At 46.2% G+C, this 15707-nt stretch overlaps 1 protein-coding gene across 8 annotated transcripts in view; it reads left to right on the forward strand.

Annotated features, from left to right (window-relative positions):
- Positions 1-15707, forward strand: part of PPFIBP2 (PPFIA binding protein 2) — a 173050-nt gene that overhangs the window by 68942 nt on the left and 88401 nt on the right. The window contains exon 1 of one of the 8 annotated variants that reach the window (XM_049890268.1): positions 5605-6665. The exons of the other annotated variants lie outside the window; for them this stretch is intronic. Coding sequence (XP_049746225.1) covers positions 6618-6665 — 48 coding nt within the window. The 5' untranslated portion in view covers positions 5605-6617. Of the gene's footprint in view, positions 1-5604; positions 6666-15707 lie in introns of those variants that run through there. 8 annotated transcript variants of the gene reach the window in all.

Genomic DNA, 15707 nt, shown 5'->3' on the forward strand with positions numbered 1-15707 from the left:
CCTGTAGGGTAGCTATGAGTTGAAATTAACTCAACAGCAACAGGTTTAGTTTTTTGATTAAGATTAAATTTGTGTAACCTATTGTGAATAAACCTGTTGCCTTTGAATCGATTCTGACTCCTAGTGGCCCTGTAGGACAGAGTAGAACTCCCCATCAGGTTGCCAAGGTGGGTTGGTGGATGCGAACTGGTTACTAGCTGAATGTTTAACCACTGTGCCACCAGGGCTCCTCTACTGTGAACAGTGCTGCTATAAATATCTGTGTACAAGATTTTGTGTGCACAAAGGTTTTCGGTTCTCTTGGGAGTAAAATGGCCATGTCATATGTTAAGCGTTTGATTTTTGAGGAGCTTAATACGATTTTACCTTCCCACCAAAAAAAAAAAAAAAGATTAAATTTGTGTAACATAATTCATTCATTTAGAGTATGCAGTTGGTTTATAGTATATTTATAATAGTCTCAGAGTTGTGCAACTATCGCTACAACAAATTTGAGAACCTTTTCATTACCCCAAGAAGAAACCCCATACCCATTAACAGTCTCTCCTTATTTTTCAAGAAATTAAAAAAAAAAAAAAGTAGAGCTTACGTGAGCCAATTTACAGGTGTGACCCTGGGTGATAGCTAAGAAAGTAGTAGCTAAGAAAGTACTTTTTTTCATGTGCTTAGCTCCCTAGAGACTCCTGCCCAGGGCCTGACATGGAGTGGGAGGTGCTTTGTCTCTGTGCAGTACTGGAAGAAGCCACTAGGTGGGAGTCAGGGACAAATTCTGGGAAGTCTAAAACCCACGGAAGAAGGTATGGGCTTTATAAATTGCAAGATAATAGCCTTTTTTCCGTCCTTTTTTAAATGAGAAAGATGACATAAACCAAACCCACTGCTGTCCAGTCGATTCTGATTCATAGCGACCCTATAGGACAGAGTAGAACTGCCCTGTAGAGTTTCCAAGGAGCGCCTGGCAGATTTGAACTGCCAACGTCTTGGTTAACAGCTGTAGCACTTAACCACTACACCACCAGGGTTTCCGAAAGATGACATAACACCTTGTTATTTAAGCTGCTGGACAGTGCACTTGAGTCAGCTGGCAAAGAGTTCTTTTTTCTTGGAGACCAGTGGACAAAGAGCAGGCCAGGGAGACCTCCACTGTCTTGGTGTCAGGAAGTTGAGAGAGTGGAGGGCTGAGTGCTGTGGTCCTGGGAGCATAAACCCGGTCTTCCATTGTCAAAGGTGAGAAATCCTCTTGAAATTCCATGACTCCAGTGCCTTTCACCAATACACTATTAGGATGGGTCTCTCCATTCCAGGAGGCATTTCCTGACTCAGTGTCTGCCAGGCCCTGCCCCAGAGAAGCTTATGGTACCTCGGTGAATTTCTAATGCATTTTTCCTGGCATAGGACCCCAGATTGGGGGCCTTCACCCACTGCAGATATAGCTGTTTTAATTTTCCTGGCTTTTGATCCCCCCTCCCCACCACCAAAGTAAACTCTATCCTACTAAATTCCAGAGAGCTGGCTCCTTTCAGACATGACCTGAGGAGACTATTTCAGTCCCTAAGAACTGATGTTTATAAATGACCAAGAATGTGCAAACACTGGTGAAAGAGCAAATAAATCCTTCCCCACTAAATTTTCTGCTTTAGGCCCGGGGGATGTGGTAGCAGATGTTGCCAGGTTAGCTTAACTTGAGTCTGACCATGTACACTCCCACCCCCCCTTCCACCCACAAAGATGGCCTGCCACAGCCACAACTCCAAGAGCCTTCTCCGCTTTCAGGACCCACTAGTTAGTAGGCAAGCAGGTTGGCCAGCTCTGGGGAATTCATGCTCCCAGATAAACTTGTTCAGTACCCCATGCTTCAGTGAACTTCTGAAAGTGGGTTTCCTAACCTTTTGCTACTCAAAGTATGGTACTTGGACCAGCAGTATCGGAATCACCTGGGAGCTTGTTAGAAATGCACAATCTCAGGCCCCATTCCCAACCTATTGAATCAGAATCTGCATTTTTGTAAGAAGCCCCCTTCAGTCCAGTTGATTTATTATGAGTGAAGAAGCATTGTCTTTAACCAAGAGTTGGCCAACTATGGCCTACATTAGGCCCGCTGCACATTTCTTATAGCCCATGAGATTTCTGAGTGGTTGGGGGGAAAAATCACAAGAAGAATATATCAAGACATGAAAATTATATGAAAGTAAAATTTTAGTGTCCATAAATAAAGTTTTATTGGAACACAGTCATATTCATTTACACATTATCTATGGCTGGTTTCATACTACAAATGTTAAAGTTGAGTATGACAGGCCATATGGCCCACAAAGCCTAAACTGTGTACTGTCTGCACAAGAAAAGTTTACTGACCCTTGTCCTAATCCATTTTGGTGATGGGTTCTCTGTGCTTGTGCACGGTGAGAACGTGGGTGGTGGTGGTTAAGTTGCTACTTCAAGAGCAGGACTTCCTCCAAGCGCAAAGGAGCAATGTCCTCTGGGCTGGGCTCTTCCTCTTCTTCCTCCTCCTCCCCTTATCTCTCTCTTCTCACCACCTCCTCCTGGTAGCAGGTCCAGTGTGCAGGGCCACCCACTGAAGAACACAAATTGTATCTGCACTTACTGAGGGGGTATCCTGATGGCTATCACCCAGGGCCCAGAGGCCAAGGCTCGGAGGCTGAGCAAGAGCTCAAGATGCAGGTGATTAGGTCAGCGGAAAGCCACATGACCCATAAGACTTCTCTCAGTCCACAATCCTGCCTGATAAGGTGCTGGCTCTTTGCTGCTGGCAGGAGTAAAACCTCGGAGGCACCACCCTCAGCCATTCCTGCAAGTGCCTGGAATTCCAACTAGGTAGGTGACATTTCTGAGCTTTCATTCTAGGCCTGGGGATGGGGGCAGGGGAGAAATGGACAAGCTAAAATGAGTTCTCCTTGTCCAGACATGACTACCCTGGCCTCGTAACTGTTGTTTCACTTCCAAAACTCTTAGTCTCACTGACTCTTGCCCTTTGCCCTTGGCTGGCTGCCTCATGTTCTACACAGTAGTGAGTTGAGTCTGGCTGCAGGTGAGTGAGGTGCTTTTAGGAAGATCCAGAGGGCTGTCAGGGTCCAACCCAAATTTGTGTAGGCTTTGTGGTTTCTTATTCCTTCATTCTTCCACCATGGGCCCAAGGAGTTCCCTAAGGCTCCACCCTCACAGGAAGCAGGAAGCCCAGGCCCACTTGGAGTATGGGCAGCTTTAAACCTATGGGAGTAACTGCTAGGTCAGATAAAACACAAGTTCTCAACATTTTGGGACTCATGGCCGATTCCAATAATCCGATGAAAGCTCTGTTTTCAGAGAAATGAAGGTATATACATACACAAAGTATTATGTGTACGTTTTATGGAAATACTCAGGGAATGTGAGGTGTCCTGGTCTGGATCCTTCTGGGTAGGAGCAGTGCAGCCCTGGGCGTGCCTTGCCAGTGCACTGATGACCGTAGCCCAGTTGCCACCCAGGTTAGTGAGTGTTACCATCACATCTCATTTATCCCCACTATTCCCCCTCCTGCCAGCCACACATACATATCTGGTTCTTAGATCTTTAGGGTTTTTTTTTTTTTCTTTCTCTCTTTTTTGATTGGGGGGGGGTTGTTATTTTATGTAGTGAATTTTTGAGTTGAATTACAATACAAGTAAAATGTATTTTGTTGTAAAAAAGATCGAAGTAGAATTGTTTCTTAAGGATACCATAAAATATGTAAAGAATTTAGCAGCAGCTTGTCAAGATTCCTCCCCTCCCTCTCTTCTCCCTCCTCTCTCCATCGTTCATTACCTATCATGCGTTAGTTAAGCTAATAGATGAAATGGGCCCTGTCTTTTCCTCTTTGAGTCAAGCATCTACTCTGGGGAAACAGACCTTCAAGTCTCTATTTTCTCCAAGCAGAATTTTAGTCTTATATTGCCAGCCTTACCATTTGAGCCTCTTTCTTTCACTCAGAGAATGTTAATTAAGTTCCTACAGTGTAAAGGTATGGAAGTCAGAAACAAATCAGAAATAAGACACCACCTGTGATCTGGTGCAGGAGACAGACATGTCAACAGCCGATTGTGGTTCAGTACAATAGGACAAGTGGTGAAGTAGAGGGGAGCCTGGGTGCTTAGGGAGGAGTGAGAGGAGGCAATCTGGGAAAGCCTTCTGGAGGAGCTGTCACCTGGGCCACATCTGGATGGACCAGTGGGAGTTAGCAAGGCTGATGAGAGGCAGCCGCATTGGCCTTCTTGTCACCTTCTTCCCTTCTCTCAAGGAAAGGCACTGAGCTGTCTCCATGGGGAACCAGGTTTTCACCCATCCTGCAGGGCCTGGGACTCTGCCAGGCCTCTCCCCATTCAGCCCTAAGATCAGCTCCCCTGCCTCTTCCTCGCTGGAGCCCCAGATACACCTTTATTAAGTCCAGTCACAAGAAAAACCAAACCTTGCTGTTGAGTTGATTCAGACTCATAGTGACCCCACAGGGTTTCCAAGGCTGTAAATCTTTGCAGAAGCAGATTGCCACATCTTTCTCCCGTGGAGCAGCTGGTGAGTTCAAACTACTGACCTTTGGGTTAGCAGCCAAGCAATTTAACCACTGTGCCACCAGGGCTCCTTCCTTTATTACATAAAAAAAAAATGTGGTAATTCTTTATTTTATTCAGGGCGAGAAGTTGGTTTCATTCTCCTTGGAGGCTGAGCAAATGTGTGTTGACCAAATAAATTTCTTCACTTGGCTCTCCCAGGCTTCTCTAAATAAAAAAGCAAAGCCTACCTATCCCTGCAACCTTTGAGATGTCCTTTATTAGCATATTCCATCTCGGAATTAACTTGACAACAATGGGTTTGGTTTGGAATCGTATTTCTAAGCAGAAACCTAGGTTGGCTGACGCCTAGGACACACTCTAGAACTGGGCCAGAGGCGAGGAAGAAGGTTCTAGAGCTCCGTGCATGGGCAACAGAGTCTGCTTTTCCTTTCTGGCCTCTGATCTGGGTGTGTCTCCAGGAATTCAGGCCTCTCTGAGTGCCAGCTGCTGGCCAGAGCTCTCCTCCTCCTCCCCTGTGATCTCTGTGGGCTGAGCCAGCCCTGCCTGGGACTCTTCCTTGAGCCATTGTCCCTGCCTTGTCTTTGGGACCCTTCCCTTGGCCCTGGTGAAGGGGCATACAGACCCCCAGGAGAGCATTCTTTTCAGATGGGGAGTTCTGGGAAAGCCAATGACGGCCCTCAAGGGCTTTGGGAAAGCCCACATAGTCACAAGACGTGCTTCTGCAAGTCATTTTCCACAGCAGAGCTCTGGGCCCTCACACGTAATCGCAGTTCCTGCTGCAGCCACATCAAAGGTCACTTTCGTAATCAGTCATAGCCAGAGGCAGCACATTAAGGGCTGGGCAGGGGAGCAAAGCTGCTTTTAGGGGAGCTGAGATGGGAGTGTGAGGAGGGGGTGGCAGTGGTGGCATCTGAGGAGTGCTGGAGAGGCCACCCTGGAAAGCCAGCATGTGACTTGCCAATAGGAATACAGACACAGTCCCCTGTCTTGGCCAGCTGCTGCCTCTCCAAGGCTCCTACCCAGGCTTTGCGCTAAGTCTCAAGGAAACACAGGTGAGGTGGCCTCAGCCTTTCCACCTCCCTGGTTTGTAAAGCAGGTAGCCTGGGGTGCAGGAGAGCCAGCAAGCAGCCTGGGATTTAACAGAGCAGCCCTCCCCTGCTCCCCCGACCATGCAGAATGCAGCCCCCAGGGACCATGTGGTGGTGGCTGACAGCAGCCAGAGCCAGACTCCCCCAGGCAAGGGTCTCCAAAGTTACAGGGGTTTATCTCTGTGGAGGATAGTGCAGCCAGGGACAGAAAACACCCTACATGGGGCCTGGCACCCAGCAGGTCCAAGAACCCAGACTGGAGCTGGTTCCGACTCTGTTCTTTTTGGGAAGCAACGGGCTTTTCTCAGGGCACAACCCGGCGCCCTGCTGGAAAAAGGGGTAGGCGTGGGCTTCGGGGTGGGGGTCAGGCTGTGTGTGGGAACCGACAAGCTCCTCCAAGAGCAACACTTATTTTTAGTCTTCTCCCCAGTCCCAAATAAACTGTGAGCAGCTGGGAGCCTGTGGGTAAATGCAGAGTGAAGCAGAGACAGGAAATCGGGGTCTCTCAGTAATGAGTTCCAGCCACTCCAGGAGGGAGAAGCCAGACTAAGAATTTTCTTCAGGACTGTTTCCCTTTGGCAGGCTCTGGTATTATCACTGAAAAGAAACTGTGTGTGTGTGTGTGTAATTCCTGTCCAGGGCTTTTTCTTTTTTTTTCCCCCTGCCTTTTTGTTAGGTTTGATTGCCCCACAGGACTTTAAATTCCTGGTGTGGGTGCCTGTGGCCACCACTGTGTGTGGTGTGTGTGTCTCTGGGGGCGGTGGGGAGGATACTGGCGCAGCTTGGTCTGGTCTGAGTAGTTGTATATCTGAAACTGTTTAGGGAAAGGCTGAAGGACACAGGCCAGGGAAGTGGGGAAATTTGAACAGAGCTTGGCGTTCCTGAGGGGGGAGGGCAGAGGCAAGGAAGGGGAGAGAACTTGGTTTCCAGCCAGAAAAAGAGCTTTTTCAACCAAGGAATCTAACTGCTGACATGGGTGCCCAGCATGGATGGGGACATTGATGTTTACAAGCATTTCGCGTGGCTGAAGAGGGTAAGTGACTGACCACTCTCTCTGGGTTTCTGTGGAGATGAGTGAGAGGAGAAACACACTGGAGTGTTTTAGCTGTATACGTGTGCGTGTGTGTGGGTGTGTGTTGAAGGGGGAGGTATTTGTCCGGCAAAGCCCTGTTGTGGCCAAGTTCTTCATGAGAATCTAATTATAGGCACTAGGGGAGAAAACAGTCAGCTGTCTTTGTTTCTGACCTCCTGGTGAATGAGTCTCTGTACAGAAACGCAAGCATTGAGTGAGGGAGTTAGTTATTTTAACTTTGGCACTTTAACAGTCTGAGGCTCCAAGCACTGTGACCAGAAATTGTGTCCACTGCTTTTGGGTTTGAGGACGCAGAGGAAGCTGCTGCCTTTTAAATGTACTGGATTCGGAAGTTGTTTAACTTATTCTCCACTCTGATGTTATCCGGTGTAGAGAGGATGTCTGCTGTCAGCCGAATGAGCTGCTGCACTTCCAGAGGGAGTCTCTTTGGGAGTTCTCTTTTGAATGCTCTGAAGCCTGGGGTTTGGGTTGCAAGTTTTTCTAGCCCTTTCTTTAGGGAATGAGCATGAGTGTTTGGTGTGTGAGGAATGAGTGAATATTGGGGGCTGGAATAGCCTCCTTATTCACTGAACTCAAGTACTCTCTTTTGTGACTGACTGCCTTGAAGCTGGCTGAGATGGGTATGCATTTGTTTTCTCACTGAGGAATTTCAGGCTGAATGTTTCTCAGAGGCAGGAAGGCAAAAGGAGCTGATAGATAAGAGATGTGACATTGTAACTGCAGAGGGACAGGAAGCATCCCACTCAGAAGGGGCAAGTAGGTCCCTTGACCACTGAGACAGCTAGCCTTTGTGTGTCCTGGGCAGTCACTCATTCAGCAAATATTTATTGAGTTCCAAGCACGGGCCCTACAATATCGAGCAAAGTTGAACCAGTCACCGCTCCTGTGGCTCTTCTGTCTAATGCAGGAGATGGAGGTTGAACAGTCCCAGTAAATAAACCCCAAACACAAACTGAGAAGTGCAGTGAGGAAGAACAGAAGGCCCATGAGAGCTATTGATGGTTGAGAAATAGGGGTCAGGGAGCCCTCTTTGAGGAAACAACACTTCATAGGAACCTGAAAGAGAAGTCGAGCGAGTCAGGTGAACAATGGAGTGAAAACGTTCCAGGCAAAAGGGATAAAACAAACAGAAAAAGCCAGTTGTTGTCAAGTCAGTTCCGACTCCTGGTGACCTCATGTGTGTGAGAGTAAAACTGTGCTCCGTAGGGTTAATTTGAAACCCTTTGCTTAGCAGCCAAGCGCATTAACTGTGTGCACCATCTAGGGACTCCCAGTAAGGGGGATAGTAGGTACAAAGATCATAAAACAAGAAGGAGTCTGGCAAGCTTCAAGACTGAGAGAAAGCCAATGTGGCTGCACTCAGCCATGGAGGGGAGAAGCAGGCAGACGCTAGATCACTCAGGACAGTGAAGGCTGCGGTGAGGGTTGTGGGTGATGTGGTTTGTCTAATGGAGGACTTGGAGCTGGGAAGTGACATGGGATACGTTGGGGGATCCAATTTATATTTTAAGAAAATTACTTTGGCTGTGATGTGGTACAGGGTAAGCTGTGTTGGGAAAAGTGAGGCAGCTAAACAAAATTGTAGAGATTGGGGGTTTGTAGAGACCAACTAGTACAAACCCCTCATCTAACAAAGCCCAAGAGACGCAAAGCTCATGGTTATTAGTGTCATAGCTATTAGTGGTGGAGCCCAGTCTTGAACCCTGTTCTCTGTCTCCCGGTCCAGTTCTTTCTACTTATCTCTTCTTCCAAAAATGTAGAAAATTATGGGTTTAGAGCCCAGCACAAGTCCTGTCTCTGCTCAGCCCCTACTTAACTATGGGATGGAGAAGCTGCAGCCACCAGGAAGCATGCTGAGATGACCAGACATTTTGGCAAAGGCTGTATTATCTTAGGCTTTTAAAAAGCATCATCGAGGAAGTAATAGGGAAATAGGTAAAGAAGTGCACTTCTCATCCCTTGGTCTTTATTTCCCCACATCCAAAATGAAGTGTGTTTTTTTTTTTTTATTATCTAGGAGGGCCTTTCAGGCATGCTGTGCCTGGGATCCTGGTGCCATGTCCCAGCACTGCGGCAGATGTTTTAACTCTGTACCTTGTGCAGGAGAAGTTCTTTCTGGAGGAACTAACTTTGCAAGTGACATAACCTAAGAAGGTCTTTTCTCTCCTGAGATCCAGGGCGTGAGCTCTGGCTCCTGTGAACAGTTGAACTTTGCTGAGAGGAGTGCTAAGAAGGCTTCAGACCCCTGGGACGACTCATAGGGAAACAGATATTTTTCATCTACTTTTAGAATTATAAGGAACATTTTAAATGGCAAAACACTAAGTATCTGATATATGGTACTAGTATGATCAGAGTGTCCTTACCTTAAATATGACTGCCAGATTCTTCTTTTTAAAATCTCCTTTCATCCTGTGACCCTGACCATAAACCCTCAGGACTTCTTCTTTGCCTGGAAGAGAAAGCCCAGGCTTTTCAGCTTGGTTGAACCCTGAGACCCGTTGTACCCAGCCTCAACTTACCTTTGTAGTTTCGACTTTTATATTAACCCCCAGTGAGCTCCGAAGCGCCCTATTGCTTTTGTTGTTAGTTACCATCGAGTCAGTTCCAACTCATGGTGACCCTATGTGTGCAGAGTAGAACTGGGCTTCATAGGGTCTTAAGGCTTTGACCTTTCGGAAGCAGATTTCCAGGCCTGTCTTCTGAGGTGTCTCTGGGTGTGTATGAGCTGCCAAGCTTTTGGTTAGTAGCTGAGTACTTAACTGTTTATGCCACCCAGGGACTCCACTATATACTGAGCACAGTATACTCTGTCCCTTTTTTGTCCTCCTTTTCTCTAATTTCCACTCGCTTCTATCAAGCCCTTCCTTTCAGTCTTTTGCTGACCTCAACCCTGCAGTAGGCTCCTTCAGCCCAAGTCACCAGCACTTTATGGCACCCACCCCTAGTCATGTGCTTCTTCAACCTCTGAGAACAGGTTCCTCTGAACCCAGATTTTTGAAGATGGAAACACTGTCCTCTTCATGCTGCTGTGCAGAAGGGGTGGGTTCTAGAAGAAGAGGTGCCTGAAATATGACCTGGTTAACATGACAGACTAGGAGCCCATGTCCTTTGGCCAGTCCAAGAGTGTAATGCCTTGGAACAAGACAGAGTCTTTGCATTTTGAGGCAAGGTGGGAGATGTCTATGATCAGGGTAACACAGAGCTAGAGGGGAAATATTTGCTTAGGAAAGACATATTGCTCCCTGGCCATTGGGGGTGGGACACTGTGTAATATAGGTAAAAACATACAGTTTGGAGTCAGGCCTGGATTAGAATCCTGACTTTGCCACATTTACTGGCTTTGTGATCTTAGGCAGATTACCTCAAATGCTTGGATTTCTTCATCTATAAAATAAGGAAAATAGTAGTATCTGCACATACAGGTTTTGTGAGGCTCGAGTAAGATGATGCATGTAAAATACTTTGCATAGAACTATGCATGTAGGAAACATTTAATTAAAATTAACTGCTATTGGAGCAAAAAGCTGGAAGCAACCAAGGTGTCCATCAGCGGATGAATGGATAAATAAATTATGGTATATGCACACAATGGAATACTACCCATCGATAAAGAACAGTGAGGAATCTGTGAAACATTTCATAACATGGAGGAAACTGGAAGGCATTATGCATTAGTCAGATGCAAAAGGACGAGTATTGTATAAGACTACTATTATAAGATCTTAAGAAATAGCTTAAACTGAGAAGAACACATTCTTTTGTGGAGAGGGAGCGAGGGCAGAAGAGGGCTATTTACTGATTAGATAGTAGATAAGAACTACTTTAGGTGAAGGGAAGGACAACACTCAATACAGGGAAGGTCAGCACAACTGGACTGGACCAAAAGCAAAGAAGTTTCCTGGATAAACTGAATGATTCGAAGGTCAGCGGAGCAGGGGCGGTGGTTTGGGGACTATGGCTTCAGGGGACATCTTAAGTCAACGGGCAAAATAAATTCTATTAAGGAAACATTCTGCATCCCACTTTGAAGTGTGGCGTCTGGGGTCTTAAACGCTAGCAAGCAGCCATCTAAGATGCATCAATGAGTCTCAACCCACCTGGATCAAAGGAGAGTGAAGAACACCAAGGTCACAAGGTAATTATGAGCCCAAGAGACAGAAAGGGCTACATGAACTAGAGACTACATCATCCTGAGACCAGAAGAGCTAGACGATGCCTGGCCACAACCAATGACTGCCCTGACAGGGAACACAACAGAGAACCCCTGAGGGAGCAGGAGAACAGTGGGATGCAGACCCCAAATTCTCATAAAAAGACCAGACCTAATGGTCTGACTAAGACTAGAAGAATCTCAGTGGTCATGGTCCCCAAACCTTCTGTTGGCCCAGGACAGGAACCATGCCCAAAGCCAACTCGTCAGACATGGATTGGACTGGACAATGGATTGGAGAGAGATACTGATGAGGAGTAAGCTACTTGGATCAGGTGGACACTTGAGACTATGTTGGCGTCTCCTGTCTGGAGGGAGATGGGAGGGTAGAGGGGGTTAGAAACTGGCAAAACAGTCATGAAAGGAGAGACTAGAAGGAGGGAGCGGGCTGACTCATTAGGGGGAGAGTAAGTGGGAGTATGTAGCAAGATGTATATAAGTTTATATGTGAGAGACTGACTTGATTTGTAAACTTTCACTTAAAGCACAATAAAAATTATTAAAAAAAACAAAAACAAAAAACTAACTGCTATTGGCTATTACCAGGAAGGGGGCAACTGAAAGAGAAACAGGCAGGACCCATTTGGTTCTCCCCAAAAGTGCATTTTAGGCCACTTTTCCTTTGGCTCTCAACTGCTTCCCACATTCCAGACTGAGAGCTGGAAGAGGCATCTGTGACCTGGCCACCCTGGGTACCAGAGGCCCCATTGGCTGCTGGGTCTGCCATCTTGGCTGTGGCTGCCACGTCAAGGCTGACTAGGGACAAATGTCCAGAGGGTCTCTGCCGCTCATCCTGGCTGACTCATAAACAGGCCACACCTTTCTGGCATTGATGTCAGTGGCTCCAACCCACACAGTCACTGAAAGAGCCTTCAAAAACAGCTCCAAGCAGGGTCTATGGAGCCCACTCACTGCCCTTTTAGCAGGAGCTCATTTTCCCAGGAACAGAAATCCCAGCACTGTCAGCATCTTTACCCTGCTCCCTGGCTTCCAGCACTCTTGAATTTAGCCAGATTCTGACCCACGGTCACAGAGAAAATGGAATCACCACGAATCCCCTATGCAGTTGCTTGGGCTCTGTAGTAGAATGTGGAATGAACTCAAGTTACAAATGTGAGACTTTCTGTGTTACCTGGTTTTCAAATGATTGACCCAGTAGCCTGGCCACTTGAGCCAGAAGAGCTGCAAAGACAAATAGACACAGAGGCATCCTAGCTCCAGACACTGGCTTCCTCTGCACTCAAGTCAAACTGCAGTGAAAGCTGGAGAAGTAGGCAGAGCTTCAGTGAAAGCTGCTCCTGTTGGTTAAGAGCATGAATCCTGGATCTAGACTTCCTGGATTCATATTTCATCTCTGTGTGACCTTGGGTAATTTATTTAGCCTCTCTGGGACTTGGTTTCCTTGATTGTAAAATATGGGTAAATAAAATGCTTAGAAAGTACTCAGTAAGTGTTAGCCCTGGTGATGATGATGTCAGTTACAACTAACAACCTCTGGCTACTTCAGAGCCGTGCACCCAACCTTGATTCTGGGTAGAGAGGTGTTTTAAGACCACAGGAAGGATGACAGTGGGAATGATTACTCAGGGTCTGCACACATTCGCAATTTCCTAGCTACATCCCATTTGTATCCAACATGTCCAGAATGCCAACCCTTCATGTTCCCAGTTGTCTTAACTATCTAATCCTGCTATAACAGAAATACCACAAGTGGTGGCTTTAACAAACAGAAATTTATTTTCTCACAGTTTAGGAGGCTAGAAGTTCAAATTCAGGGTGCCAGCTCTAGAGGAAGGGTTACTCTTTGTGTCTCTCTGGAGGAAGGTCCTTGTCTCTTCAGCTTCTAGTTCTGGTTCCTCAGAGATCTCCATGTGTCTTGGCATCTATCTTACCGATCTCTGCTCACTCAGTTGCTTGTTTAATCTCTTTTATATCTCAAAAGAGATTGACTCAAGACACACCCTATACTAATCCTTCCTCGTTAACATAACAAAGACAACCCATTCCCAAATGGGATTTTAACTATAGGCATAGAGGTTAAGATTTACAACACGTTTTTGGGGACATAGTTCAATCCATAAAATTCTACCCTTTAGCCCCCAAAATTCATGCCCTTGCCACATGCAAAACACATTCATGCTGTCACCAAAAAAAAAAAAACCTGTTGCCGTCAAGTCGATTCCGACTCATAGCAACTATAGGACAGAGTAGAACTACCCCATAGAGTTTCTAAGGAGCACCTGGTGGATTCTAACTGGTGACCTTTTGGTTAGCAGTTGTAGCACTTAACCACTACAGTACCAGGGTTTCCTCACCCTATCACATCATCCCAAAAGTCTTAACTCCAAGTCCAAAATCGCATCTTCTAAATCATGTAAATCAAATATGGTGTATTCCATCCTGGGGCAAAATTCTTTTTCATCTGTGAACCTGTGAAATCTAGAACACAAGTTATCTGTTTCTAAAGTACAATGGTGGAGCAGGTACAAGGTAGACATTCCGTTACAAATGGGAGAAATTGGGAGGAAAGAAGGGATAACAGGCACCAAGCAAACCTAAAACTCAGCAGAACAAATTACATTAGCTCCCAAGACTTGAAAATAATCCTCCCTTCTCTGAGACCATCTGTGCAGTAGCCCTGCCCTCCAGACTCTGGGTGTTGGCTATGCCCTCAGGGTTCTGGGTTGGAGGCCCACTGGTTCTGGGCTTCAGCTTCACCTTCCAGGCCCACTGGAACAGCAACTATGCTCCTTTGACTTTGGGTGGCCCCATTCTCCTAATCCATCTGAGTGGCAACCCCACCCCTCAGCCCAGGAAGGCCCCATTCTTCTGCTCCTTGGGCATGGCAGCCCTACCCCCTCAGCCTTGGGCAGCAACCCCATCCTCTTCGCCAAAATGAATGGCTTCCCCACACTCCAGAACCAAGTTGGTGAAGATAGGACTCTTTGAAACCTAGAAGGACATGGCTTTACCCTTTGACACCCCAGAGGCCATGGCCCCATCCTTTGAGACGGAGGCAGCTGTCCTTACTGTGCTCCTTCAGCAGTTCTGCTGATCTCCAAGCTGCTCCAGGGATGGTCGTTGTCTTTTTTGGAGGACAACAGAGGTAGCTCCTTTGACCTGTTTGCTGCCTGTAGAATTCCAAAAGGCAGACATTGTTTTCTTTCATTTTCTCTGTGCCCTTCAGTCTAAGCTGATGAGTTTTCTGCTGTGGTAGTTGGTTAGATCCATCAGTCATGGGCTTAATGCCTTTAAGAAAAGTTTGTGTAGCCATGTCCTTGGTGAAAACCGTTGGTGGTACAGTGAGGAAGAGCTGTGTCTGCTAAGCAAAAGGTCTGTAGTTTGAATCTACCAGCCACTCCTTGGAAACCCTATAGGGCAGTTCTACTCTGTCGTATAGGGTCACTATGAGTCAGAATTGACTCAACGGCAGTGGGTTTGGTTTGGTTTTTTGGTCCCTGGTGAAAATTCTAGGACATGTGTCCTTAGTTTGTACAACAGAATTTTCCTAATCTTTAAGTTCTATTTTCATTTTGCATAGTTTATTTTTAAGCCCATCTCTCTCCTCTCACGTTTTGCTATAAGTGTCAAGGAGAATCCACACAGCCCATTTAAGGTCTTGCTTAGAAATCTCCTCAGCCAAATATCCAAGTTGACCACTTATAAGTTCTTTGCCACTGCATAAAAAACATTGCCCTTTTTCTATTGTCCAGTCACATGTTCATCATTTTCTTTTAAAGCCTTACCAGAAGCACATTTAACACCCACATTTCTAGCAACATTCTGTTGCTGGTACCATATGTATTCTTTAAGACAATAGAGACTTTCTCTAAAACTCATCTCACTTCCTTCTGAGCCCTCATCAGAACCGCCTTTGATGTCTATAATTTTACCAACAGTCTCTTCAGACCAATAGGGCTTTTACTGTTGTTGCTGTTAGGTGCTGTCGAGTCAGTTCCGACTCATAGCGACCCTATGCACAACAGAGCGAAACACTGCCTGGTCCTGCGCCATTCTCACAATTGTTATGCTTGAGCTCATTGCTGCAGCCACTGTGTCAATCCACCTTATTGAGTGTCTTCCTCTTTTCCACTGACCCTGTACTTTGCCAAGCGTGATGTCCTTCTCTCCAGGAACTGATCCCTCCTGACAACGTGTCCAAAGTATGTAAGATGCAATCTCACCATCCTTGCTTCTAAGGAGCATTCTGGCTGTACTTCTTCTAAGACGGATTTGTTCATTCTTTTGGCAGCCAATGGTATATTCAATATTCTTCACCAGCACCACAATTCAAAGGTGTCAATTCTTTGGCCTTCTTTATTCAGTCTCCAGCTTTCACATGCATATAATGCGAATGAAAATACCATGGCTTGGGTCAGGTGCACCTTAGTCTTCAAGGTGACATCTTTTCTTTTCAACACTTTAAAGAGGTCCTTTGCAGCAGATTTGCCCAATGCAATGTGTCGTTTGATTTCTCAACTGCTGCTTTCATGGCTGTTGATTGTGGATCCAAGTAAAATGAAATCTTTGACAACTTCAGTCTTTTCTCCATTTCTCATGGTGTTGGTCATTGGCCCAGTTGTGAGGATTTTTGTTTTCTTTACGTTGAGGTGCAATCCATACTGAAGGCTGTGGTATTTGATCTTCATTAGTAAGTGCTTCAAGTCCTTTTCTTTTTCAGCAAGCAAGGTTATGTCATCTGCATAACACAGGTTGTTAATGAGTCTTTCTCCAATCCTGATGCCCCATTCTTCTTTTACAGTCCAGCT

Source organism: Elephas maximus, chromosome 7 (assembly GCF_024166365.1).
Source record: "Elephas maximus indicus isolate mEleMax1 chromosome 7, mEleMax1 primary haplotype, whole genome shotgun sequence".
In the NCBI taxonomy this organism is placed as follows: domain Eukaryota; kingdom Metazoa; phylum Chordata; class Mammalia; order Proboscidea; family Elephantidae; genus Elephas; species Elephas maximus.